The 26310-nt window shown below is 39.5% G+C and overlaps 12 protein-coding genes across 12 annotated transcripts; 7 read left to right on the top strand and 5 right to left on the bottom strand.

The window, feature by feature from the left end:
* Positions 1–1000: 1000 nt before the first annotated feature.
* On the bottom strand, positions 1001–4701 carry VCUG_00620 (uncharacterized protein; the record flags this gene model as incomplete). The annotated part of the gene is made up of 1 exon (XM_008075450.1): positions 1001–4701. The coding sequence occupies one exon, from the start codon at positions 4699–4701 to the stop codon at positions 1228–1230; it is 3474 nt and encodes a 1157-aa protein (XP_008073641.1). The 3' UTR covers positions 1001–1227.
* A 2038-nt stretch (positions 4702–6739) lies between these two features.
* Positions 6740–7185, top strand: VCUG_00619 (uncharacterized protein; the record flags this gene model as incomplete). Its single annotated transcript, XM_008075449.1, has 1 exon — positions 6740–7185. One exon carries the CDS (start codon positions 6740–6742, stop codon positions 7085–7087), a length of 348 nt encoding a protein of 115 aa, XP_008073640.1. The 3' UTR covers positions 7088–7185.
* Positions 7186–8179: 994 nt separating this feature from the next.
* VCUG_00618 (uncharacterized protein) lies at positions 8180–8647 on the top strand (the record flags this gene model as incomplete). Its single annotated transcript, XM_008075448.1, has 1 exon — positions 8180–8647. One exon carries the CDS (start codon positions 8180–8182, stop codon positions 8465–8467), a length of 288 nt encoding a protein of 95 aa, XP_008073639.1. The 3' UTR covers positions 8468–8647.
* Positions 8648–9026: 379 nt separating this feature from the next.
* On the bottom strand, positions 9027–9662 carry VCUG_00617 (uncharacterized protein). Its single transcript, XM_008075447.1, has one exon. It carries the CDS (start codon positions 9413–9415, stop codon positions 9104–9106), a length of 312 nt encoding a protein of 103 aa, XP_008073638.1. The 5' UTR covers positions 9416–9662; the 3' UTR covers positions 9027–9103.
* Positions 9663–12130: 2468 nt separating this feature from the next.
* Positions 12131–12477, top strand: VCUG_00616 (uncharacterized protein; the record flags this gene model as incomplete). The annotated part of the gene is made up of 1 exon (XM_008075446.1): positions 12131–12477. The coding sequence occupies exon 1, from the start codon at positions 12154–12156 to the stop codon at positions 12475–12477; it is 324 nt and encodes a 107-aa protein (XP_008073637.1). The 5' UTR covers positions 12131–12153.
* A 1597-nt stretch (positions 12478–14074) lies between these two features.
* Positions 14075–15119, top strand: VCUG_00615 (uncharacterized protein; the record flags this gene model as incomplete). Its single annotated transcript, XM_008075445.1, has 1 exon — positions 14075–15119. The coding sequence occupies one exon, from the start codon at positions 14075–14077 to the stop codon at positions 15074–15076; it is 1002 nt and encodes a 333-aa protein (XP_008073636.1). The 3' UTR covers positions 15077–15119.
* A 539-nt stretch (positions 15120–15658) lies between these two features.
* On the top strand, positions 15659–16069 carry VCUG_00614 (uncharacterized protein; the record flags this gene model as incomplete). Its single annotated transcript, XM_008075444.1, has 1 exon — positions 15659–16069. The coding sequence occupies one exon, from the start codon at positions 15659–15661 to the stop codon at positions 16067–16069; it is 411 nt and encodes a 136-aa protein (XP_008073635.1).
* A 288-nt stretch (positions 16070–16357) lies between these two features.
* On the bottom strand, positions 16358–16996 carry VCUG_00613 (uncharacterized protein; the record flags this gene model as incomplete). The annotated part of the gene is made up of 1 exon (XM_008075443.1): positions 16358–16996. One exon carries the CDS (start codon positions 16994–16996, stop codon positions 16475–16477), a length of 522 nt encoding a protein of 173 aa, XP_008073634.1. The 3' UTR covers positions 16358–16474.
* Positions 16997–17722: 726 nt separating this feature from the next.
* On the bottom strand, positions 17723–17998 carry VCUG_00612 (uncharacterized protein; the record flags this gene model as incomplete). The annotated part of the gene is made up of 1 exon (XM_008075442.1): positions 17723–17998. One exon carries the CDS (start codon positions 17996–17998, stop codon positions 17723–17725), a length of 276 nt encoding a protein of 91 aa, XP_008073633.1.
* A 253-nt stretch (positions 17999–18251) lies between these two features.
* Positions 18252–20234, bottom strand: VCUG_00611 (uncharacterized protein; the record flags this gene model as incomplete). The annotated part of the gene is made up of 1 exon (XM_008075441.1): positions 18252–20234. One exon carries the CDS (start codon positions 20232–20234, stop codon positions 18252–18254), a length of 1983 nt encoding a protein of 660 aa, XP_008073632.1.
* A 1983-nt stretch (positions 20235–22217) lies between these two features.
* On the top strand, positions 22218–23567 carry VCUG_00610 (uncharacterized protein; the record flags this gene model as incomplete). The annotated part of the gene is made up of 1 exon (XM_008075440.1): positions 22218–23567. One exon carries the CDS (start codon positions 22218–22220, stop codon positions 23343–23345), a length of 1128 nt encoding a protein of 375 aa, XP_008073631.1. The 3' UTR covers positions 23346–23567.
* A 419-nt stretch (positions 23568–23986) lies between these two features.
* VCUG_00609 (uncharacterized protein) lies at positions 23987–25007 on the top strand (the record flags this gene model as incomplete). Its single annotated transcript, XM_008075439.1, has 1 exon — positions 23987–25007. The coding sequence occupies one exon, from the start codon at positions 23987–23989 to the stop codon at positions 24869–24871; it is 885 nt and encodes a 294-aa protein (XP_008073630.1). The 3' UTR covers positions 24872–25007.
* Positions 25008–26310: the final 1303 nt, after the last annotated feature.

The raw sequence follows: 26310 nt of genomic DNA, 5'->3' as shown, positions 1-26310 counted from the left end.
CAGACCTCGTAATCTACCGTATAGTACAAAGAATATCAGGTATAAGCTGTAATGATTGTGAGTATTTTATTTTATCACAAATAAATCATTGAAGTGTAAGTATTCATATTATATTTGTACTAGCTGCGCTATTTCTGCTTGTAAAACAGAGCAAAGTTTGATTGCTCATTAAATCACGTTTCTATCCTTTGATATGTTATGTTTTTACTTGTTGTGAGTACGGTAAGGGTCAAAGAATTATTTTAGATTCGGCAATCATAACCTTTTGATGTTGTTCATAAAGAATAGATGGGCATGTCTTTAGAAAGAACGAGTTGAATAATAGTGCTCAACTCGTTGTTGCGTAGAAATGAGGAAATAAATTTACCTTGTTCATAAAGGGCCATTAAACTATCAAATTGTCTTTTTATTTATAAGGAGTGCAAAAGAAAGCAATGCACAGATTGCAATATTATGACTTAAGAAAGCGAGAGATAGAAATGAACCGAATAATCTTTTATTTATATTCTAAAGTCATGGTTTTGAAATGTTTAAGTGCATTTGGTCGTTCCAATACTGCTCGTAACCGTGATTTTTTTCGTTACAGGAGAATAAATATTATTGTGCCGCATTACTGCATCTCGCGAATTGGGAGCCTAGCAAGCCACGATAGATATTGACCCGTATGAAAATAATATTTGAAAGGCTGTAACACCCTCCACAACAGATAATTGAAAAACCTTTAACCAAACCTTAAAAGTTACTATGAAGGAAGTTTACAAGTCTTTACAAAACGGATTTCTTGACCAAAGGATGTTACAGTGTACAAAGCACCAGTTGTACATGAAATACTTGCACCAAGAATGTTTGACTTCAGCACAGAGAACGCGAATATACCACAGAGATGAAAAGCGAGGAGTGCAGTATTCCGTTAGATACACATACACATGTGTAAAAGTATCACTTGTCCATGATTATGAGATGCTCAGTTTGTAACCGTGATGTTTTCTTATTTTGTTCACTAGAGGTACGTTTATTTATTATTTCCATCTACAGATTATCTGATGAAGCACCTTTTCTTCGTAGCCATGGTAAATACGAAAGCGCTGCAAATCGTTTGTCATGGCATGGACGGCACATTTCAATATTGTGCTGAACGCAGACCGTACCATACCGATTTACTGAACCGTTTAATGGCACCAATTTTACTCACGCTCCACTAACGAAACTGATTTTAATTCAATCACATCAAATGAAAATGCTTGCTGCAATCTTCTTGACACTATCCTCGCCCTTATATGTTTTGTTAAACACAAATCCTAAATGCAGGTACGACCCGTCTTTTCTCATCTTCAGCGCATCGATGAGCTGCAGTTTCACCTCCGTGAACCCTTCAACTACGAAATACAGGGGGATTTCCACAAAACTGATCAGCTGGTCCGTTTCGATTCTATTCCAGTCGATTATGTCAAATCTGAGCACATCCGTCATTATGTTAACCTTGCAGAAGAAATTTTCATTGAAGGACGGGTTCACCGTGTTCTGAATGGTCTTCGTCTTGTACACCTTTGTGTTGTTGAGGTACGCCTTGACGTACGGATCAGACATGCTGTTCTTCTCAACGCCGCGTACCTTCGTCGCGCCAAGAATGCGTATCTCGAGATAACCCACCTTGAAGTAATCCTTCCACTTGAAGCATGCCTGCTGTGCACATACTGTCATCAAAACGTGCACGTCACCGCCCAGCGAGACCTTCTCTTCCATGCATTTCTTAGGAATTACGCACTCTCCGACCACTTTGGTCTTCCCAAACGCTGCTGTACGCAGCTTAGCGCGCACCACGCTTTCGCCGCACAGCAGCGTGAACACCTCGCAATTGCTGTTTAGGTGGCAGTGCTCATACATGCCAAGCACACCCTGGGTGTCACTGTCTGCCGTACCCGCTCGGACTTTGATCAGCCCGCTTTTCTTTATCACCTCGTCATCGCACACAAACTCAATGAAGAAATTTTCGTTCACGCCCTCAAAGTGCCGAAAGGCTACCTGCACTACGTGGTACATGCTGGCGGAGGTGTCAGCCTTGGTTTTCACCACATCTCTCCTCAGATACGTGCTTGATGCCTCGCTTTCATGTGGATTAATTTCGCTCAGATGGTCTCTGTGCACCGCGCATGCCTTCTCGCTTATTTCGTCGTTAGGCTCTGCGATCGGTTTCCCAGGCGCTGGCGGCTCTTCCATGTCCAGAACATTTTCATCTGTGATCTGCGCATCAGCAGTCGGTGCAATCACATCGTCTCGTGCCTTGTTGTTGGGAAGTTCATCACCAATGCCGCTTTCACGCGTACATCGCACACAACCAACACCGTTCAGCTCTTCAACCTCAACATTCACCGTTACGGTGCCCTCCAATTCCCCACGTTCAACGATTTCAACCTCCTGCGCACCTCCCACGACATCAACCATCCCTTCGCCGATAAAATCACTCTCATTGAAATTCTCTCTGAAAAGGAACATCCTCAGCCGGTCATCTCTCTCTGCTGGCACGATTATCTCGCGGTTGATGGGCAAGTCACCGTAGCAGAAGTTGTCAATGAAAAAGCTCTCGCGCTTGTTCTTGATTATGGCGTAGAATATGCCCTCGTCATACGTGGTAACGAGCTTTTCGAGGCGTACGCGCACTGCGTGCACGTATCGCTTAAACGGCGATATGAATGGCGTGATGTAGTGCACAGCAAAAGACAGCTTAACACGGCCTTGCTGCGCACCTTTGATCCTGTATAACTCCTCTGTACCATCATATACGTCACGTAACGGTATGTCTACCGTGCCTATCACCTCGTTTTCACTTTCCTGCTGGTCAATCACTGTCAGGTACAGCACGTCCTTCTGGATGTTACGGCTGAACACCTCGAACTTCTCGTCAAAGAAAGGTGAACGTGTTTCCATCACGCGATGCGTGCGCCCGACGAACATCGTGCTATGTGATGCTCCCTGCAGTACTTCAGTGTCCTCTTCTGTGTCCCCCGTGCTCGTGAGCGTGTTAAACCCGCTTTTCAAATTTTTGGTCAGCACGCCTGCAATGTTCTTGGACAGCGACCCTGCACTTTTGAGTGCTCCAGTGAAAAAATCGCTGATACTTTCGTCCTTTCGCTGCAACTTGCCCGAAAGTGCCTCACACACCATCACCTGGCAGAACGCGTTGTACAACCGGTTGCGTGGTTTTCGCTGCCCCTGGAGGTTCTCAATCTGCTGCACTGTGATGATAAGAACGGCTTGTGCAGCCATGTGCTGATTTGGCACCACGGGACCGTGCAGAACCGGGTAGTACTTGATGTCTGTCTCCAGTACGGCGCGTATTGCACCTTTCCTCCATATCTTTATGTCCTGCAGCACGTTACCGATGCTGCGCAACTTCTTCAGACACACGCCTGCCGTGCCGTACTTGTGGCTCACATTCACTGCCATGCTGGTAAAATTCACGTTGATCGTATCATCCCGGTTGTGCACCACCACGTAGAAGTACTCGTTGTACACGATACGTGTGCCCTCACGTTTCTCCGTCTTGTACAGTCTGCGGCCATCTACGTCAATGTCTGCACGACACGACATGTCGCTCGTGTTGTCGAGCGAGTATATGTGCAGCAGCACGACGCCTTGCGGTGCGATCTCCTCCTTGCCCTTCTTCCTGAGATCGACTGTGATCGAATTCGGGTCTACGAGCATTTTCTGTAGGTTGGAGTTTATCAGGGTGTGGATGAAGGTGCTCAGACCGGGCATGTTCATGAGATCGATTGATTTGAGAGGGCATAGATCAAAGTCGATCTGTGGAGCTGTCAGGAAGCACACCTCAACAGAAACAAGCGGTGTGACCAGTGACTTGGCAAGCGTGAGGATGATGCGTGCACGACCTGAAAACGAAAGGTTACGCACCATGATGGGGATGTCCAGGCCCTTTCCCTTCACATTCAGACCAAGCCGAGCCGTGAGAACGATTCGTGAGTTCCAGTTCATGCTGTCACTCAGGCACATCATAGCAGCACCACGGCCGGTCTCAAGCGGCACAAAGAATACCTCGGCATCGAATGAGATGACGTTCTGTGCGGCCCGCGGGTCAAACGAAATGCCCTTAAGGGTGGGTGGCAGCGAGCCAAGCGTAAACTCAGAAAGCACCAGCTGAGAGAGAAACGATGGGCATTTCTCGGCAAGGATCGGATTAACAACCCGAAACACCTCTTTGCTCACCTCAGCCTCAATAATTTTCCACACCCGCTCGATCGCAAAGTTCATCCACTCAACCGACTCAAGCTCACACACCTTCCTGCGCCTTTCATCCCTGAAAACGAGTGCTGCCATACTTTTCTTAAACTTTGCCACGTTCCTCGAGAACAGAAAGTACATGCCGTACAGCACAAGCACAAGAAACGAGAAGTTAAGGCGGAGGCGGCCGATCAGATACGAAAGGAGGGCACATGCGAAAAGCACACCCGGAACCTGCAAAAAAATGGTTTTTGGTACGTCCATGTTCAGCGAGTTCACAAATTCAACACGGCTGCGCTCGTACATCTCGTTTATTTTGTTTTCTTCCTCCTCCTTGCTCCTGTTGATTTCTTCTAGCCTTTTTGTTGTTTCTTTGTCCATGTCGGCCACGCTCTTCTTGTTGTGTGCGCCCATGGCGCTCTCTTCTTTGTTTTTTAGGTTGCGTATTTTTACGGCTTCCTCCATTTTTAAGGGGAGACCGCCGCCCACTTTTAAAGACGGAGTGCGCGGCCAAATCAATCGGATGATACTGATTGATGGATAAGCATGGCCAAGCCTGATTGGTAGAACATGAAGCACAGCGTATTAACGCTGTGGTCACTGGCAAGTTATGTGATCGGTACCTGCTAGAGGTATTAAAACCTGTACCACCCAACTACTGCAAACACAGAGCAAATGCCCAGTACAATGCTTAGATTTGCATTCCACAGCTCATATTTGATGACGAACCGTATATTTATTCGTGGAACGGTGTGTTTCAGGTCTAAATTTGTTCGAGCACAGGTTAAAGAAGCATCAAAAAGTTAAGCAGTAGCACAATTTTTGTGCCTTAATACCGTATCATATTTATTATTCTGCCACAGACGAACGAGTAATATGCTAAAGGACACGGTAGTTGTTTATCAGCGGCTGGATATGTCTCTGGCAACACTTAAAAATTTTAGCACCAGCCGAACAGTTGTCCGGCAAAAAGGTAATAAAATGGATGAAACGCGGGTAGTTGAAAATGCGCTATGATACGGATGGTAGAAAGCAAGTTTTGTGGACAGTTTGTTATTTCTCCAGAATCATAGTTTTTAATGGTTAATTGTACAAGAACTTGTTGTAAAAGTATTAAATCAGCAAAATAGCGTATTGACAATCCTTGGCAAAATTTTCATGTCAAGCAAACATGCTACGAAAAATACAATTGGTAACAAATGAAAACATAGCAGACCATGTTTTGTGTTACAGGCCATGCGAACCGATAATCTACTTGCTAGTCTGGTTGCCGTATTAGTAAAATATTTGTAGCACTTATTAGAGCATTATTATGTCATTAATTAACCATTTTGAGTAACTTGTTTGACGGGCTGTATAACCAGACCTATATTGTATAACAACTTAGTGTAGCGCAGTTTAAAGGAACACATTTTCATTTTCTTGACATAAGGCATATTTTATCAAGCCATGATTGCCTATTCACTACTCATTTTCGTATTTTTGGCGTACATGGAAGTATTATATCATCAATATTGATAAGAGCGTACTTGAAAGCTGAGTGAGAGACCGATCGAGATAATTTGTCTTGCTCCATTAGAAAATAAAAGAATTGGTGTTCACATCTTAGAGTTAAATATGGTAATTTAATTCACTTTGCACGAGACGCGTGAATTATCAAAATACATAAAAACACGATCATCAAAAAAATTGAGTTTTCTGCTCTTGCACAAAAGTGCAATTCGTTCATTAAAAGCTGTCTATGCATGAACTGCTTCCTACGTGCTAAAAGGTGCCAAACAAAGAAAGAGACCAAAAATATTGCCATTAAAAACAGTAAATTAAAAAAAACTAACCATTGTTCTATCGAACAACGGAGGTAACACATCTGTGTTAAACAAAGTACGTTCGGTAATCAAAATGCGCATGGCACTTTTATTGCATCATGCACGAGCGTGTTCCTCTCAAAGCATCGTAGCAGTGCATATTATTTTAACTGATGTTGTTCTTACCGATCAGCACCTTGGTCAGGAAAATAAAAAATGAGTAAAAACGCAAAAAGGTATTCGCACGACATTAAGGCGGTGGCATGTGTAAAGCATATTTAATCATCATTCTTCCATAATTTGTATACATTGATATTAGTACGTTTAAAACTACGGGTGTATAATATTTCAGCACGGGATATTGTCAAATTGTATGTAGGGCGCTATCAGACCAAGTTTAGAAAGTATCACGGATAATGTATTTTAAACACGATCGGGTGGTGCATTTATTGATTAAAACTGGTTGTGAGGTATTTGACACACCAAAAAGTGTGCAAGGTGGTGTGGAAATGAACAAGAGGATTTTTTAAAAAAGTGTTCATAAAAAGATTGAGATGTTTTATGACAACATGCTGGTCATTGTGTAATACCACCAATGTTAGCATACGTTTCACTCATTACAACCACGCATTACGTGTGCCTGCCATTGCAGAGCAATACCCCGTAATATGGCGGTTTGAAACTACCCTTGGTAAAAAATGCCGCTGAATTCATACACCGATCCCAACCGCAAATCACAAAAGGACTACGAGTCAATCAAGCAGCACCCACGCATAACACGCTTATCACCTACAACCATTCGAATAGCACATGAAGATCACACATTAATGAATGTTATTCAGTACTTTTTGATGCAGCATCCTTTTGTCGTTGCTGGTTATGTCATACCACATTTATCGGAGGATGTTGTTGAGCTGAGTATTGTAGGGAAGAATGACATGATAGGTGATATTTTTGAGTGGCTTTGTACCGCTTTGGATGAGCTAGAAGCTATGGGCAACGAAATGATGGAAAGTATGATAGAAGCAGAGAATGAAGGTGTATAGTGGTGTAAAAGGATTATAACGAAGGATACTTGGTGATGGATAGGTGGAATGAATGATAATAAGCTATTGTTGGTGAATTAAATCGATATAAATTAAGTATTTGTGTACAATTATATACCGGGCTAGGATCTTTACGTGTGATATAGGGTTAGAGGGTTAGTAGATCAATTAGAAGTGCTTAACGTGATGTTAAACCGTTTTTGATTTGGAGAACTTCTCAACGGTGTGGAAATGATATGCCAGTAAAAATAGTACTATACTCACGGATGTATGGCTTTTTCAGCGGTAAATATCGAGCAGGATCATGAGATGCAACCTGGATACGGCTGTAAAAGACAATATTTTACAGTACAGTGCCAATACTTGGCATAGTTAACTGCAGTGGTGAGCGGTGGCAAAGCTAAAGATGTTAACTTGCGCTGCTTGAGTGCACTGTTTCGTTAATATCTCTCATGAGCGGGTCTTCATCTTAATTTGCACAAAAGTTATGGTGAAGACATCAAGTCTGCACGTAAACGCTATGAAAACGGCTCTACTAAGTTGTATTGGAGATAAAAATCCTAATAAATGCTATTTACCATCTTTTAGCACTGAGGCCCTGCTATAATGTAAGTGTTCTATAAAGCACGGTGGTCATAAACGAGGATGCAATTTATGGTCTATGGAGCCAATAAATAGAGGGATGCACCACGTAAAGATAAAGCAATACCGATAATCTTTAAATCCTTCCATCAATAAAGTACTGTGCTTGTTTACTCTATAGAAAAGTAATCTTTGTGTTTACCATGCTCTACCCGTGGCACTATCGGTATTCTATAAGAATCAAGTCTTGATAAAATGTTCTTTGCTTAGAATTCGGTGTGCACGTTCAAAAATCAAACGTACCATCATATTCTCGTAGCTCAAGTTCTTTATTCAGAACGCAAATGCATCACCTAAAACGTTTTAATTCCACAATATAAAACAGGAATAACAAGTTATGCGGATCCGGCTCGCATTTCTAGAGCACTCGTCTGTTTACCTCTTCGCATATCAACAGCGTAACCGCCCAACACAAACCCGCACAATACAATTTATTACCTCGACCCCTTCATGGCAAAAATTCACAAACCGAAACCAAAATTATCTAAAGCTGCTCTTACAACTCTGCAAAAACAACTGTCTACTCTTTTGGAGAGGCAGAAACAACTCATGAAAAGAAAAAATGAGTTGGAAAATGAGATATATAAGTATGAAACGGAGTATCTGGAAAGTGGACAGGGCTATCCTTTAACGAATACTTTGGATTTCTACCTGGGACAAAGACATGAAAAGAAAAAGTACGTGGTGCAAGCCAAAGACAGGATTTTTAGCACTTTATTGCCACGTATCTACAGGTAGCTTGTGCTTCGTGAGCCTCGTGGTAAATGGTGATATCGCTAAAATTAGTGTTAGGTGCTATGAAAATTAAAAGAGTAAAACGTGCAATTGGATTGTTGTTTGACAAGAATGCGTTCTTTAATTTTGGTACGAGGAAGTGCTATTTGCAATAAAAAATGTTTGCTAGTTTGATTGTCCTAAACGTAGTCCAATTTTGAATACGTAGTGTGCACTTTTCTCATTTATCGGTGAGCAAAGTGAGTTTAAGTTGATGAACTTAATCGGTTCAGCACCTATTCGTTTTTGTAATGATAAGTGGTGGTTTTAGTTAACAGCATTTTAAGTAGACCTTCTTCAATCTAAGACAGCATATTCATTTTTGGCGTGTGCAAGAAACCGGAAACGTAAGAAAGCGGGAGGATGTATGGAAAATATGATTTATGGAATTGTCACGTCGCATTTTGCAAATTACCAATCTAAAATGGTTAGGACCGATCAAAAATGTTTGTAGATACGGTGGCTGGGATTGTTAAAGGGCGAATAAGCACAATTTATGTTGAAATCTTGATTTGATAACCAATGGCTTACACAACATGTTTATTTTTCGCTCGTGTATCATACATTACCATGTTAATCTACATTCTCTGTGTCTCGTCATCAATTGGTCTTAAACCATCCAGTAAAACAGCCATTATCGTCCTCAATTCTTTCCACATAATCATCGACATAGATCACATTAACGAATTCCTCAAAAACCAAGCTGTTATCTATAGCGGTGATCTCCTCTGTCTCAATAATATTGAACTCAATCCTTCTGTTGTCCTTTATGTTGGTGCACGACAGTAGATCAATAGAATACACTTCACCGTCCTTAGACAACTCATTTATACTTACGTTTATTGGCACTTCAACGCCCTCTTCTACTATTTTTACGAGCTGATTCATATCTTCCTTGGGAAGCACTTGCATACTACGTGCAACAATTCTTGTTATAAAGAGTGAGTAATCAATGGTGTTTTAGGTGATGATACACCCCATTGGTTAAGTTAGTGTGGTGTTTTGTCTCCAATCATGTACATTAACATGGCAGGATCCTTTATTTCTGGGAGTATGAGTTGCCAGGGTTGGGTTTATTCTGCTTGTTGATAGGCACGCGGTCATTTCAAAGGTGAAGCACGGGCCCCTTAAGTTGATTATCATGTTCGGCACAATCAGCTGCCTGTTAGAGAACTGACAAATGACATTTTGAAACTGTTTCGCACGTTTTATGTGTTTTGCAGTTTGAAATGACCTTCGTATCGTTTGATTTACTGTTTTGGCAGCTTCTTAATTGTAAACTAACCAAGTTTTCGGCGGGTTACATGCCACGTAAAACTCGGCATTTCCTGATGTTTATAAAAACCCAAGCTTAAGTTGAACACCTCACAAATTTTGTAGTGTTTATTTTTGTACAAAATCGGCATCATAACCTTATTTCAATGATCGAGTCTAAGCTTTGTTGTAGTTTTAAAGAGGTTCACACGTACATATCCACAAAATTGAGTACGTATTGACAGTCTAGTTGTGAAAAAATTCTAAAAGATTAAGGTACGGACCAATGAGTGTTTATTCACCGCTACAATACGCGTTGATATCTTTGATGGATCGTTATGCTGTCCTTTTTGGGTTAAACAGTGACATAGTGACACATTTTGACGGTAGGATTTGAAATGAGATTCAACAGCAGGATGAACCACACAGCTCAATAACATATAAAATATGCTGGTAAATAAAAACTACCAGTGCTTATAAGCTGTGAACTCTCAATCAGATAGAGAATGCTACGTGCATTTCTTTCTCTTGGTACACATTGAAGTGATATTAATGGCAAATCACTATGTTCTTGTTCGGTATTCCAGGGTTAGGTCACATAAGAAGTAAATATTTGGGCCAATAGATTTTGTGAAAAGCATGTTTCCGTACTTTTGTGCGAATAAAGAGCAATGGAAGGCTGGTGCCTGATCTGAGGTGTGTGCACTTCTGTGGTTCATTGTGTTGAGCAATGATATGGTAGATTCAACGAGTAGAAAGAATTGGACCGATGTATGATTTGGATGACATAATGAGATAAATAGATTATTTATTGAGCAGACAATGTTGTGGTGAAGTAGCTTCTGATGTATATACTCAATAGAAAAGGCCTGGTAGACAGTTTAGTAGTCTTAACAAGGATTGGCAGAGCATGCGAGTGGAAGACTGCGTATCAATGAAAATAAACTCAAGCAATACCGGCTGTAGCGAAGTGTGCTAGTGAAGAGAAAAATACAATCGTTCAAAATCAAACGAATAAATGTTAAGCATGAGAGCAAGAATGTGTCTGTGTAATACGTTTATTCATTTTTTGGTCCATCAATTGTCATTTGGAAGTAAATTTGTTCGAATGAGCGTTCAATCTGCAAATACACGCCTTTATGTTTGAAAGGCAAGTACATCATAGCCATGTGCAAAGAGTAAGGGCAACACACATTTTTACCTCATTTCTGAGACATTTAAGTTCAGACAGTTCGTACTGACAAGATTTTTGGAAGAACACACGGACTATGATACGCGTCACAATATTTATGGAACAATTGGTGGTGCAGCACAAAATAAAAATGCATTCCTGGTTGAATGAAGAGCTTTAAAGTATGACTTACAGCAAAAGTGTAATCATAATGATGGATGTTATCGAACAAATAATCAAGTTCAAAGCATTTGACAAATTGGTAGTTTCCGGAATTGTGTGCTCACTTTCGAAAAGTGTGACAAAAAAGTAAAATTAAGCAATACATCAATTTTTGCCGCGCTGGATTGAACTATCACTTCAGTTTCTTCTCATAACACTAATTTTTCTTACACATACGCGCAACATCACGTAGCCTTCGATACCTGATAAGCTGTGCAGAGTTGAATATAATCATTCCATGCTAAGTGGCAAATAAATTACTGACATGTTATCATGATTGCACTGGCTAAATCTTAATTATACGGAACATTTGGCACTGACGTTTGGTACTTCCTTCTTTTAGTGAGTTGTCAAATTTACCAAATATATCACTTCCACTCCAAATCTATGATGAAGGAACATTAGGCACTGGCGTTTGGTACTTCCTTCTTTTAGTGAGTTGACAAATTTACCAAATATATCAATTCCACTCCAAATCTATGATGAAGTAAAATTTATACGCACATTTCTCCGTCCAAATGCGTAACAAAGGGACAGCATGCCAAATGCAGTTCAGCTGTTGAACCTTGTCTATCTCAATAGACACTTATTTTGTTGTAAAGGAACGGAGTGGGTGTATCGGCACAGCAAAAAAATATGTGCAAATAATTGGGTAATTCATACGCTAGAATTGCTCAGACATGAAGAGAACAAATAAGGCAGGTGTTATGAGTGCTTTGAATGCTTAATTTTTCGTTGTCAAAGTGCACAGAGATAACAAATGATGAGATGGACGCGAGAAGGAAGTAATTGCTAATTCGTATCTGAATATGGAAGTGCTTCAAAGAGTTAGGCAATAACATACAGCAAAACTGCCCGTTGGGTTCAGATACAAAAAAATGTTTAAGTATGTATATGGTTAATTAATATGTGAGTAAAAGTATTTAAGCAAACTTTATAGAATTTTTAGGAGTTTATTATGGCCACTTCAAATCCATCAACCAACATTGTTCAGTCCCACGCTATGGATTATCCCAGTTGTTTACTCGCTGAAGGCATCGACTCTAATGAAAGAAATGTGCAGGTCCAAGCTGCTTGCACTAAAATGGTTGAGGAACTATGCTGTATTTCACGAAAAAATACAGATAATTCGCTAGTTGACTCGATGAGCTGTACGGCCGTCCATGTAGGAGCATCATTGTTGGGAATTCTGTGTGCTCTAGTCATAATCGCTGCTTTAGTATACTTTTTGATGAAATTGAGAAATAAGAGACGGGAAAGTAGTGCGGCTGCTAATCCGAGCGAACGCCGAATATTCAGACTGAGAAATTTGATTGGAGAAAAGTAAAATTATTTGGAGGTACTAACTTTTTTGCATGCAGTTTATTATTCACAGATTGTCCGATGAAAAGCAATTTGTGTTTCAATTTTTCACGATCAATGATGCTCTCCAGCTAAAAACATCGATAATGAGATAAATTACGTTTGATTAAGTATTTCTTAGTCAGAACTTCATATCAGCTTCTAAATCAGAGTACCATATTTTGTTCGAGTTGAATTTTCTCTCTATCAGTTTCAATTAGAAATGCTATTTTCCAGATATTGAGGTAGAATGCTGTTTTTCTATCAATTTAATGAAAACGATTTTTCCCTATGTTATCATCTTAATCTGTTTTGTGTTACTTTATCATGCTGTGCATTTCCAGTAAGCAACTGTGATATCGCCGTGCGAGATGTTAGATGAACGACTCTCAGTGTAAAAAGTTAGCAAAGCCGTTTTTTACATCAAATCGTGTTATCACGTGTTGCTTTGAAAAATAGCCGAGCAGGCCTCAAATAAAATAAATTAAGTAACAGTACAAATTTTTCGCTTTATGACAGATACAAAATAATTTATTTTTGCAGAAAATTAAATAATAATCTTAAATAATTGCTGATCAGCTCTCCGGTCGTCTTTTCACTCGTATTAGTGATGGCAGGTGGTATTGACAAATAATCGATGACTATATTTGAAGGATCAAATCAGCCCTTGGATGCTATAATAAACATAATAAATTTATGATGTTTTGTAATAGGACCAGTGCTACTACTATGCATGTGTTATTGATGCAATACTATTCTTACTTTTTTGTACTAGAGAGATTATTTAATAATTTATGCTGTCGTTTAGTTTTGTCTGTCCGATTTGACTCATGTGAGTGTCCAATCAAACCGCTTACGAGAAGAAAGGATAATGATGGATTATTAGGAATAGAACAAACGAGAACAGATAAATGTATTTTTATGTGGTAGTAAGTGTGGTATGGCAATTATCCTTTGGCTAAGAAAAAAAGGACGAAACAGAATCACGACAAAGACGGAAACGAACGAAAGCAGAAAGTAATAAAAAGGGAAAAATGCAAAAATTTAAAGAAAAAAATTGTGAGCAGAACAATACATGAAGACATGTACGGACTGATGCAGTATGTCATGTTTCCACAATGCAAAAGATACTATTTGTACAGCTTTTTTGATCAAAAATATATTAACTAGGCAATTGAAACTTTGCGTATACAAAACACCGAATTTGTGTTAAACACATTATTCGGTATAATTGTTATCTTTCTGTAGCATTCACTGATAAATGACAAGAGTTAAATACGTGAATTGTATATGTGTTAGTTTTCAACACATTAATTTGCTGCTCGTACTGCCAAATAGTTACAAAATTACGAGTAATATTACACACTTAAACAGTTGATCCGTTGATGTTGTACAAGAGAAGTTTTTAGGTTAATTTAGTTGGCAAAGACGTGAAGTCATCATGTAAATAAAAATTATAAGCTTATAAGAGACATATAAATGGTTATTAAACGTAAATTGTGATGTCCAATATGATCATATTTTAATCGGGTAGATCAAAATGTAACATAAATAGAAAGATTTTTTACTACTCAAGAATTAAAATGCTGAATTATTTCATAGCAGTGTGTGCTTGGTTGTTGTTTACTTTGGTAGATGGTTACATCGTGGAAAATCCATGCACATATTGCATCGGTGATATGCAGAGTGATACGGAAACATTATCTGCTGAGCTAACCGAAGCATCCGAAACAGTTTCTAATGCTGATAGCAATGGAACATCGAATGGGGAGCTTCTGGTTTATACAATAGATTATCCGAATCTGCAAAAAGTACAATCCTGCTTTACAGCAAGAAACGGTCTTGCTCTGCGGGATATAAAACGAGTGTTCTGTTTAGATCTGGGCCTTGGAAACGAATTTGAAAATGCGGTTCTTTCTCGGCTCGACTCGTTTTTCAGAAATGTTGATACCCATTTCGCACTCTTTCTTCTAAACTGCTGCATCAGATTTCATGGACAAGACGCTGATTTATCTAAAGATTTTGAACTGTTCATGGGTAGCGAGCAAAGTTATCTTGGTCACGATAAAAATGTGCGAGTTATCTTCAGAAACGAGGGTGCTATCGATATAAATAGCAGATCAAGAATTCAAATGGTTGCCAATGGTATATTCAGAAAAAAAAACTTGGCTTCAGATACGAAAAACATAGAATTTGAGCAATTCCAGGTAGAGATTACGAAGGTTGAGCATCCACATATTATAAGGAATTGTCAAAACAGAATGTATGAGTTTATATTTCACTGCTATCCGGATACATTCTTATCCGTAGATTATGAACAATATTTAGACATCCAGGGAAAATGCTTCAATGCTATGCTAGGTAATCAAATACCTGAGGACGTCAAAAGTAATGATATAAAAAGGAACCCCATCATTGACGTGCATTTAGACAATGATTTAAGTAGGTTAATTTTATACAACATAGTTGATAGCTGTATTTATGAGGATTATTGCGATTTTAGAACCAGAATATTTTCAGAGTCACCAGATCAAGATACTGAGCAAGCTGATAATGCGTCTGAATTTGCCAGTTACAACTATTAGATCAGAGAATGCGCTGGTTGCATGCCTGGGAAAATAATAAACAGAACTTTCTCAAGTCATTTTATACATTTACTTTCAATATCGAAGCTCAGTTAAACCTACTAATACATGATCGCACACTTCTTTGGACTGCAACTTGGTCGCGAGCCTGATTTATATAAAACATCAAATAATCATTTTTTCTAACTGGTTAGACATGCGAAATCGATTGCATTCACGTTCTCAATACCGAAGATGAAAATTCTTAATTTGGAGTAAATGCTATTTCAAGGATAATTGACAGAAAGTATCTCTCAGAATAGAAGTGTCATAATCTTCGAGAAATCTAAACATGTTATTACCTAACCATGAAGATTTCTGAAAATCGTTGGCACTATTTCTATTAAATCGAACTTCCGTGGTAAAAAAGCATGCGAGCACAATTTCGGTTTATTAAATCATCAAACTTGCTATTTCAAGAAACATGAGTCTATATACGAGATTTGCTCGTATAATTTCATCTATAATTACTATCATGTTCTTTTAATGGAAAGTATGTACCAATCCCAGCAAATTATTTGATAAATTCAAGTAATTATATAAATGGTTTTGCTCACTAGGATTTGCATGCTACCTTTCATAAATTTTATCATGCACAACAGCACGTCAGCTGTTCCACGGTTGATTAGCAACGGTGCTAATGTGATAAAAGAACTTGCAAGTGGTAAAACACTCCTTGATGGAGGTGGAAACGTAAGCACAAACGCTTCCAACGAGATTATCAATACGGATGTTTGTTCCTTTTTCTTGAATTTGCCTGGTTTGGGCCCAAAGATTAAAATGTCCAAATATTACGATACTGACAAGAGCGAGTGTATACTTTCAGGTGTATTTTTTGGTGTATTCGTGATTATTATGTTTATTAGCATCGTATTAATGGTTCACTCTATCACTCAGCAAAAGAAAAGAAATGGCAAAGTTTTAAATCTTCCAAATCCTTATTTCAGATGCTAAGCAGATTACCTTACTGTTTTGTGATTTACTTAAACCTATTCCCGAGCTTTCTTTTTTATTTTTACTCGCTTACAACACATACATGATTTAATCACTCTTTTATTCACCGTGAACATATTTACATAAATTTGGATCCTCCTTTTTTATCTTTGATTTACAACCAGGTTAAGTGGACAGGTGTAAGTAATGGAAAACTGCCTGCCAGATCAAGTTTCTCTTAATGCTTCAGAAAATTTATTCTAATCGAGGATATGAATCGGCAAATGAACATTCTCTACTAAAAAACAATGGAATTAATAATTGAAATTTACTCTCTGCAACTCACTTTAGAAGAAACATTCATCAAGACTTCAATCGCTTTAGCCAGAAAAATAATACACGACCTAATTAATTGGTAATGATCAATCAAAACGTTGTTTCGTAACCTTTCTTTGTTTTGGACACTGCTCCGAAATGGACCAAAGACATCAATTCCTTGTTCACTGCCAGATCTCGACCATTTCCACCCGATAACTCTCTGATTATTTTTGTGCTTTTATTTCCCTCATTTATGTACAGATCGGGTCTAATCAACGACGTGATCGCACAATCAAAGATCCGCGGCTCAAATGTCTGCATCTTGTCGGAATACACATATTCATCTTTGTAGGATGGTACAGTATTGTACTTTCTGGGCACAAACACAAGATCACGGAATTCTCGGAATACAAATTCGAAATTCTCTACGTTGCGGGCATACACAACAATCTCCTTTACCTTGGGCGACAGCAACAATTTCTTAAAGAACGGAAGAGTTATTCGCCCTGTTATGAAGTGTAATAGATAATGAGTTTGTGTAACTAGCTTGGGATGAGATGATGATGTATCTTTTATGTGTTTGTGCGTGAGGTTTGGTTTTTTGAGTGTTAGGAAAAGGTTGGGTATCATTGTGAGGGTTAAAGACAAAAAGTTTTCGATATTGGGCCGGAATACGATGAAAATGAGGTATCAAATATTTTCCGCTTGGCTACCAAAACGAAACTAAAATTGATGTTGGCGTATGAACAAAATGCTATATTATACCTTTGAGTAGCGGCATAAGTTGACTTAGAATAATCGTAATTTATTCGTGATTTAAAGGTAAAAATTAAACTAAGAGATAATTCGTCATGACAATGTCCGTTTTACACTTCCGTACAGCGCTAATCGCACAAATTAGTGCTAAGTGTTGTTTGTGGGTGCTTGCTTCATGGCACGGAGTAGGAACCGTTCTGCTTATTACCACTCTGCAGATGAAGAGATAGGTGCGCATATTATTATAGCAATGCTGCCGCACCTTCTTCAGTAATTTAGCAAAATTACAAAGACAGTCAATTTAGGAAAAGAAGATGTAAAAACATTTATGTCCTTTACGGTGAATTTTGGCCGATTGACGGGCAAAATATAATCAACAATGAGACAAGGTTCAAGAAACATGGCACTGCGCCATAACCAAAGCACATTTCCAATCCAGGCTCAGGTATTTAGAGAACATATACTGCGCACTACCCAATCAATTAACCTCAACAATCCAATACGACCCTGTGATGTACCATAGAACAAAAAGTCAAAAAAATGTTTTATCCTTAGAAAATACACTGCTCGATTTTTTGCCGTAGCATCTCCTCTCAAAGTCTAATCATACTCTGCTGCCATCAATCTTTTCTTTTCAACCATTTCTTGCACGTACAGCACCTTATTATTCAGTTTGATATGCTTAACAGCACTCCCTCTCAGAATGCATTCACTAAAATCTTTTTCACCGTCTCCGTTCACCAGCCTCACATTCCTCAATCTCAAGTTCATCAGCAAATCACAAGCAACCAATGTTCCTCTGTATGTATCGTTGTTCTTCAGTTCAACATCGATTGTACTTCCTTTCGATATTCTGACGAGTGTCACGGGATACATGGGTTAAGTGGGATAACGGAATAAGACGAGAATAAAAAATGGAATAAACACAAAGAGACGTTTTCTTCTTTTAATTTTCAATCGCCTATTGAACACCAAGATACCACAGAAATACCGCTATATACCAATTATCTCAAGAAATAACACAGGCCTGACAATATAGAGCATTGGTTTCATCTTCCGATCTCAGAACAACCCTAGCGATATACATTGATACTTGAGATTCTTCATTTACAGTTTGGTTTGTCTCAGCTTAGATCTTGTGGAAGCCTTCCGTATTAAAAATTGAGAAATCCATAATTCGTTCCATCTCATCTTCCGTGTCGTAGCACCCGATAAACAGCATCTTGACACAGGACGACGCTCTAAAAAGCGCATTTTTAACATCGATCTGTTCGATATAGATTTTGAAAAGGTCCAACTTGTTGGACTGGAGCGGAATATTTTCTGAACCGGTAACAAATTTTAGGAATTTCCTGTAGTACGCTTCATTTTTTCTTTTAAAAATATTCAGCAAGAAAACGATCTCCCTGCTTCCCTCTGAGCACTTAATGTATTGGAATGCTGATTTCAGAAAATTGAATGTTATCTCCTCTTTTCCATTCAACACGTAGTAAATGTCCTGAGTAGCGTAGATCTCTTGGAACTCCTTGGGCATGAGTGAGTAGAAGAAAAAGCGTATAATATCGTACGCTCGTTTTTTCGAAAGAAACAGCGATTCATACACAGTTTTTTCTACGAACAGCCCCTTATCCGTGTGTATCAGATCATCGTCAAATGTGTTCAGAAAATCCTCGCTCAACTCTTCACGGAGCACATACAGCAGGTTTCTTTGCATTTGGGTATCCTGTACATGTCTTAGCGTGAACTTACGGCCCATCAGGTTCTCCCAAAACGCCAGACTAAACTTCACAGATATCATCTCGTGGTTGAGAAAACACAGCGCAATAAAAGTGCCCAGATATGCATAAAACTCATCGTTTGACAGGAGATTTGTGTTAATGTTTTCTTCGACATAGAAGGACGGGTCCGTATCTTCAATAAACTTCTTGTTTCTTGCCTCAGGCGACTGCCAAAACTTCAATGTTGCTGTAGGATCCATTTGCGATTGCCTGCTAAAGCTTAACTTCGCCAGCATCTGCTCTTTCATCTTCTTCATTTCCTTCGTGTTCACTTCTCTTGACGACAGATCGTATGGATGTGTTTGGTCGGCTGCCGTCTTGGTATGCTCTCTTTTCATAGATAGATTAACGTTTTTAACGTGGTTGTCGTCCTGTGTTTCGTTTGAGTCGATCTCTTCAGCCGGATCATTGTCATAAATATTCCGATTAACGTCCAGGAAATTGCCTGTAAAAACCATGCGCTTGTCATTAGCAATCTCCAGCCCCACTTCATTGAAGAACTCGTTCTTTATTCCGCCTTCATCCTCACCTATTTCGTCTTTAATCTTGATGTGCAAGTTTCTTCTTAACATGTTCTCCTCCGATCTCAAGAAATACGATGCCGTAGACTGCACAAAGAACCCCCTGATCGTAAAAAGAGCAAACTTAGTAAATATGAGATACTTGAACGTCTCAAATCGTTGCAAAGCATTATAAAACGCGTGTGTCTTCCTTTCAATCTCACTTTCAACAATTATCGGAGTCCTACCCGGGAGGTACACTAGCTGATAGCTGTGATTAACCCACAAAATAATCTGCTTTCGTGTTCTTATCTGTTCCCAGCCTTTACTTGATGAAACCTGATCAATCGTCGTATTCTGCCAATTCGTGCAGAAGTTCGTCTTGTCCACCTTGTACACTCTGTCATCGTGCGACATCCGGTGCTCCGTAACGCTGTATACTTCAATTACCTTTGATATTTGCTCGATCACCGACAGCCCGCTTTTTTTCCGTTCTTTATTCTCCAGATAGGTGAAAATATCACAGTTCAAAAGCTGCAACTCCAAGGTAATTTTCAACCCGCCATCAGCATACGCCAATCGGTTGCTCGTCTTTTCGACGTTCATGCAATGTACAGATCGCCCGTTTTTCAGTATGCCGATCGTGAGCTTGTTGTCCTCATCAAAAAAATGGAAATAGTTCAATGGGCCGTTCTTGCATTTCAGAGAAAGCGTGCGCATGGTGCTTTCTCCCTTGTTGTTTGTCTCCGTGATCGCCAGCGCTATCTTTTCTGTGGTGAAAAACGATTTCCACGAAGTGCTCTTTATGTACGCATTTGTGATGTGGAGTATCATGGGGCAAGAAAGGTGAGTAAATTTTAATTTATGTTTTTATTACTCCTTTATACAGAACAAAATGTGAACCGTCAAAAAATGCCTGTATGAGTGCACGGCAATGCGCTTGTTCTGTTCCGATTACGAGGCCAGTAGACATAAGCTTGGATGAAGTAATGGAACATGTAATGCAGACATACGAAACATCCCTCGCAAGATGTTTGTAGCCTGTTGTTTTTTAGTGCATCGTATTTTATTGGTACCCTTTATGTTCATTTCCATTATTGGCCAGCCATGCATTTACTGTTGCCATTTTCTTTATTTCTCTTCATTGCACATTTCATACGCTTAACAGGCACTCCACTAATTACGTGGTACTATACCAGGAGATCCGGCCTGTGTCCATCAATCAAATCATTGACGTTTCGAAATGCATTATTTAATTTATGTCCGGTAAATTAATACAAACTGCTGTATACGCGATAAACACGGCACAAAACGTGTAATGCAACGTAAATTGTTATTTACTGTGCGTTTTTAGTTCCTGTGATTTATTCGGTTGCTGTTTTATCTGATTAACACAAACAGACCAATTAACATTTTTTTAAGATTGAAGAACGTATTTCCAAATATACACCTGGTACGAAGACATAATGCGAGTGTTAAATAACTGTTTATTACCCAAGTGCAGGTATGTAATCAGAACGGTATTCATAAGCAGAGTGCGATGCAGTTTTTGGTTCTATTTAGACATTTTGGTTTTCGCTGCAAAATAAACGAAACGGTGCACACTGCCAAGTATTTAAGATACGTTTATGGAATATACTGCTACAACGTTTGATAAATTACTCACTTTTGGCTTTATTTCGTAGCAAATTCGGTTAACTATCGGGTATTGCACGAACTATCTTCGTAAATCCACATTAGAGACCAGTTAAGGTGTGCTCAGCTTACGCTCCAATCAGGAGGGTAGTACCAATTTTAACGTATATTTACGACTGTTTGTAAGCAAAACAGAACCAAAACGGACATGTCTTTACTATAGTACGGCCTTTAAAACGATTATTTGCTTTTAGAATCTGTTCATGAATCTTAAATTTTATCTTGCATTATTTTGTTCCATGCAATTTCCATATATTTGGCATGCATTTGCTCTGTCTACTACTTCATTTCCTCACGGCACTTGTTCACTCGATCAACCTCTTTAATATTTGATTGATATTTCTCTGCTTTGAACTTTCCCCGTTTCAACAGTTCTCTCCTTCCAAAATATTTATTTTTGCGCAGATTTACTACGGCATACGTGTATATCAGTTGATATTGATCGAAGGGCATTCATTACATTCTCAAGGATTGATTTGTGATGTGCTATTGTATTTTTCACCAGCCGGAAATAATTTGTATTTGTTTTATCGTTTTACAGGTTATAGATTTCCACCGTGTTCTTAAGAATTGTCTCACCTGATACCCTGTCAATCCATAATTCCCTATTTCAACTGCGTAATATTCTTATTTACATAATATACTTTTACTTTTCATTCATATATTCAGCATCATTTGAATAAACGGCTAGCTGAGATGCTATTCCACTGCGTCAACGGTTGATTCTTACAAATCATGAAGTTTTTCGATGTTTGTCTTTATATGCTGGCCCCTCGTCAATAGCGGAGGTATCATTTGAACATGTATAAATTGCACTATTCAAAAGGCTGTCGTGTAGTATTTCCGTCCATAATAAGATCCAATTTACTTACTCATCCAATTGTATTTCATGCTACTGTATCAAATCTATGTTTTTGTCAAACGCACTCAAATAGATTTTTTCTCTTCTCCCATTCCGTGTATTCTGTCTTACCAAACCATTTTTGACCGTTAAACGACACCAAAACCAAAAAATAAATGTCACAGGCTGTAAAACGAATGTAATCAAAAGGGCTGTACTCACCAAAATGATTTCCCGCCTTTTCTCCAAAATTATCACTTTTTAATTATTTACCCCTCCTAATGAAGGACTCCCTGTTCAATGAACGAGTACCTGTTCAGTGCTCAAGCGATGCCGTGTCATCAATCCTTACATGCGATATAACCCTTGAAAACGATACTCTTCAAATTAAGCTTATCGACACCAACGATATATTTAAGTTCTATCAGTGCACGATTACGGGCACATCATACGTGCATCTGAAGAATGAGCAGGAACTGCGTGTAAATTTTGAAAATTTTGTCAGAAAGGTGATTGAGCTGTTCTACCAGTCAAAAAACGGCAGGATGAAGGCTTTATTTGACAAAGATAGTGATCGGTTTATATTCGTAGAGCAGAATGAATTTAGAAACATTGTAAGGTTAGAGTTACGGTTTAAGGTGCCGGACGAGAACGACTACAAGAGATATCTGGCCGATATGATAAGTAGAATGGAGGTTACAGGTGTGAAACTGCGAAAGGAGAATGTGCAGCTAAAGGAGAGTTTGCGTAATTTGGAAAATGAAATGGGCACGAGGGTAGCAGACCTGACAGGCAGGAATAGGGTGCTAGACGAGCACTTGTGTAGAATTAAGAGTAAGATGGAAAGCATGGAGAAAGAGAATGACAGCTTGGTTGGAGAAAGAGAAGAATTGAAGAAGCGGATGGTGGAGATTGAGAAGGAGAACAGCACGTATAAGTTTGAAATTGAGAAGAAGAAAATAGAGGAGTACAAAAAGGAGCAAGAGTTTTTGAGATTAAAGGAAGTGGAGGAGTGCAAAAATGGCCTGGAAAAAGAAATAAAAGTGGCTAACGATATCATAAGGAAGCTTAGAGATGATCTAAAGAGGCAGAACGAGGGCAAAGAGAATATGAGCGAAACTATCGAAAAACTCAAGGATGAGAACGAGAAGCTGGTGAAAAGCAATGAAGATACCAAGAAGAATGCCAAGGAGAAGGAAGACAAAATACGCGGACTGAAAGAGAACCTGAAGAGAAAGGATGAGAGGATAAAGAATCTGGAGATGGATAAAAAGCAGCTCATTAAAAAAATGGAAGAAGCAAAATTCGTGTACAACCATTTCTATAAGAAGAGAGAAGGGGAGATCAGTAGTGTCTCAGAAAGTCAGAATAGCACGTTTAGTGTTCATCCCGAGTCACCGCCTCGTTAATGTCCAGGAAAGAATGCGATGCGATCAGCTGTGATTTGGTGAGTGGGGTTTACTGTGAAACTGCGTCACAAGTGATAAGAAATACTTTGCCGAAGCGTGCTACGCCTATAAACACATCCATGAAGCATTGCTTAAAGCACCTTTCCACTGCTGATTAACTTGGTTGCTTGCTGTGCACAAAGTAACGCTTTGTTCTTCATTAAAATTGTCATTTATAGCCGATTCTTAGTGTTTAATCGCAGGAGATGTCCGCTGGGCAGTGATAGAATGGCGTTATATCCACAGTAGCTGCTTTTTTGGTAGAGCCTTCAAATATCTCGGTCATTCGCTGGACTGGCAAAGTTTTTTGTGCATATCTCGGTCATAAAACGCAACAATTCTATCATATTAGCTGAAATGAATGGTTGCACTCCTGTGACAGAAGAACTAAATAAAGCGCAGCTGCGCTATAAAATACCACATTTTTTGTATTTCTGGCACGGCACAACTTTTGCTGATTGTATTGCAGTGTGGTTGTGCCCATATCGCATTCCCAAACAAACAGGTTTAACGGTCAGTAGCGTTCTCCAACAGCAGCTTATTCCCACATGTTTTAGTTCAATGCTGCATCTGGCGCATGAGGCGCAGCTTGTGTCACAGCAATGTCCGCTTTGTTCATCAACGACATACAAAACATTTTTGAAGCCCCTATGGACCTTTCATCTGAAATAATCTCATCGTTCCAAAAATCTATAACGGTTACTGCACCGGCCATAAAAGATCTTTCTTTTGTCCACACGGGCACAGCCCTGGGCTATGCACAGGGAGATGCACTAAAAATACACTGTCCGCTCACCAACACGCCACTAAACATGATACACATCCCTGATCTGAAGAAACTGGTCTTTCTTTTCGACAACACCATCCTGCACACCACGCCAACGCACGTTAAGTATCTCTCGATCTACGATAACACGTACATACGCACGTACAACTGTGAGGGAGTGAACGACATACAATCAAAGATCGATGACGACGTGTTTATGTGCGTAAACGACAGGAAAATAGAATTTTATGACTTGAGAAGCGTGCATCCTGTGAGCTTTCTAACCGTTAGGAATTGTGTGGCTGCGCTTAACAATTTCTGCTTTGCTGTCCTCATCAACAAGACGTTGCTGAAGGTGTTTGAGGTAGGCGCTTCATCGCCAAGACTCACCAAGGAGGTGTTTAATGTGGACAAGGTAAAATTGACAAACGATAACAAGTACGTGCTGCTTGGCACCTCTAAATCAGTAATTGTGCTAGACATTAATACTGGAAACGAGGAACAGAAGATATACATCGATAATTTGGTGGATTTTGATGTATCAGAATCATCTGAGTACCTGTTCATGTTGCACGATGGGAAAGTGTCCGTTAATAAGATAAAGAAGAGAGAATTGATCATGAGCATGCAGGTAGGCGAGCAGAAAATGATTAGGATGAACCCGAGTTATGCACAGTTCGTCAGTGCAATGCCAAACCTAACATTTTACGCGGCAGAGTAATTCTGATTAGTTGTTTGTACGTGTGGAGGAGTGCAGACCTGGTCTGGGAATGGCTCTTAAATTAAAAGCAATTCTTCTACGATACCTTTGCTTGGCAGAGCGCAGAGGCAACCGTTCAAGCCATTCTCAGTCTTTGTCACCTTCATAATCGAGATCTACGCACTGTGAGCAGAAGATGGTGAATGGGGTGATGCATTCAGCAGGTATGTTGTGCGAACTCATCAGCCGAACCGTAAATAACGCATTTATGTTCGATGTAATGCTTTTTCAATGGGTACAGCAGTAAGCGGTTTTGAATCTTTGAGTGCCGCCGAATAAACCCGGTATTCATCCGTAACAGCACATAATTCGTAATAAACAATCTTTATGGCTTGTTATGGGCAGATGAGCGGAAAACAATTACACGGTATTGCTACGAATTACTCAGAAGAAATGCAATCACAGTGTTTTTGGCCCGTTTTAACTACCTTTATTAAAAATATTCTCGCATGCTGGGCAATCACTTGCATTCAATAAATCTTCTGATCTGTTAACAAATCGCTGGAGTGCACACACGGCCGGTAAAGCCGGGCCGTAAAACGTCGGATGAAAATAATCGAATGTAGGATGTGATTACTTATAAAAATAATTAAAATTAATTTTAATATAAAACTGTGAATGTTTGTGCGTAGTGCAAGACCAATTCCTACTTACTGTACAGCCTCATCGTATCTCCTCACATTTCCTTTCTTAGGCCTGCCTGGTCCTCGCCTGAGCAGCATCTGCACATTTTGCTGTTTCAAATTCTCGTTAATAACGGGCACTACCTCGCCGTAGATCTCCTTCTTGAAAAGAAAAACCGTGCTCACAAAATTGTACGGGTCAAGTCCTAGATGACGTATCAGTATCAGTGCATGGGTACAAGGACAGGCGTACTCCTGAAATATACCACATGTACAGAACATATCATTAAGGCTTACATTGTACGTCTCCTTTCCAAGCACTACATTGTAGGTATCATTCATCGACTCATCCACGGTGTATTTATCTTCGATCTTTCGTTCTATCTTGTTTTTGATGTTCTCACCGAACGCTGCTTCTTTTTTCCTACGTATTGCGTTGTGCTCGCTGATCAGCTTCGTTATCGCGTTTGAAATATCGATCAAGTCACCAGACAGGTTGTAGTAAAGCAGATCAAGATCGGGATCGGAGAGGTTCTGCAGGCCGTACAGTATTTGATCGCCCTTCTGGTAATTTTCTAGCTTGATAACTCCCACTATTCGACGGGCATCAACTTTCTTTCTGCTTTTAGTCTTCACGCTTTGCACATTTTCTTTATTCTTGCATCCTGTGTTCTCGTTCTCTTTGTTTTTTTCCTCCTCGCCGCTACTTTTATCATCGCATAACCTCATCTTTCTGTCTTCGTCCGCCTCCTCGACGTGATCCTTGCTGTTGAACTC

Source organism: Vavraia culicis (assembly GCF_000192795.1).
Source record: "Vavraia culicis subsp. floridensis unplaced genomic scaffold supercont1.7, whole genome shotgun sequence".
Taxonomy (NCBI): Eukaryota; Fungi; Microsporidia; family Pleistophoridae; genus Vavraia; species Vavraia culicis.
Note: the sequence above shows the minus strand (reverse complement) of the source record. Positions and strands in the feature narration are given on the sequence as shown.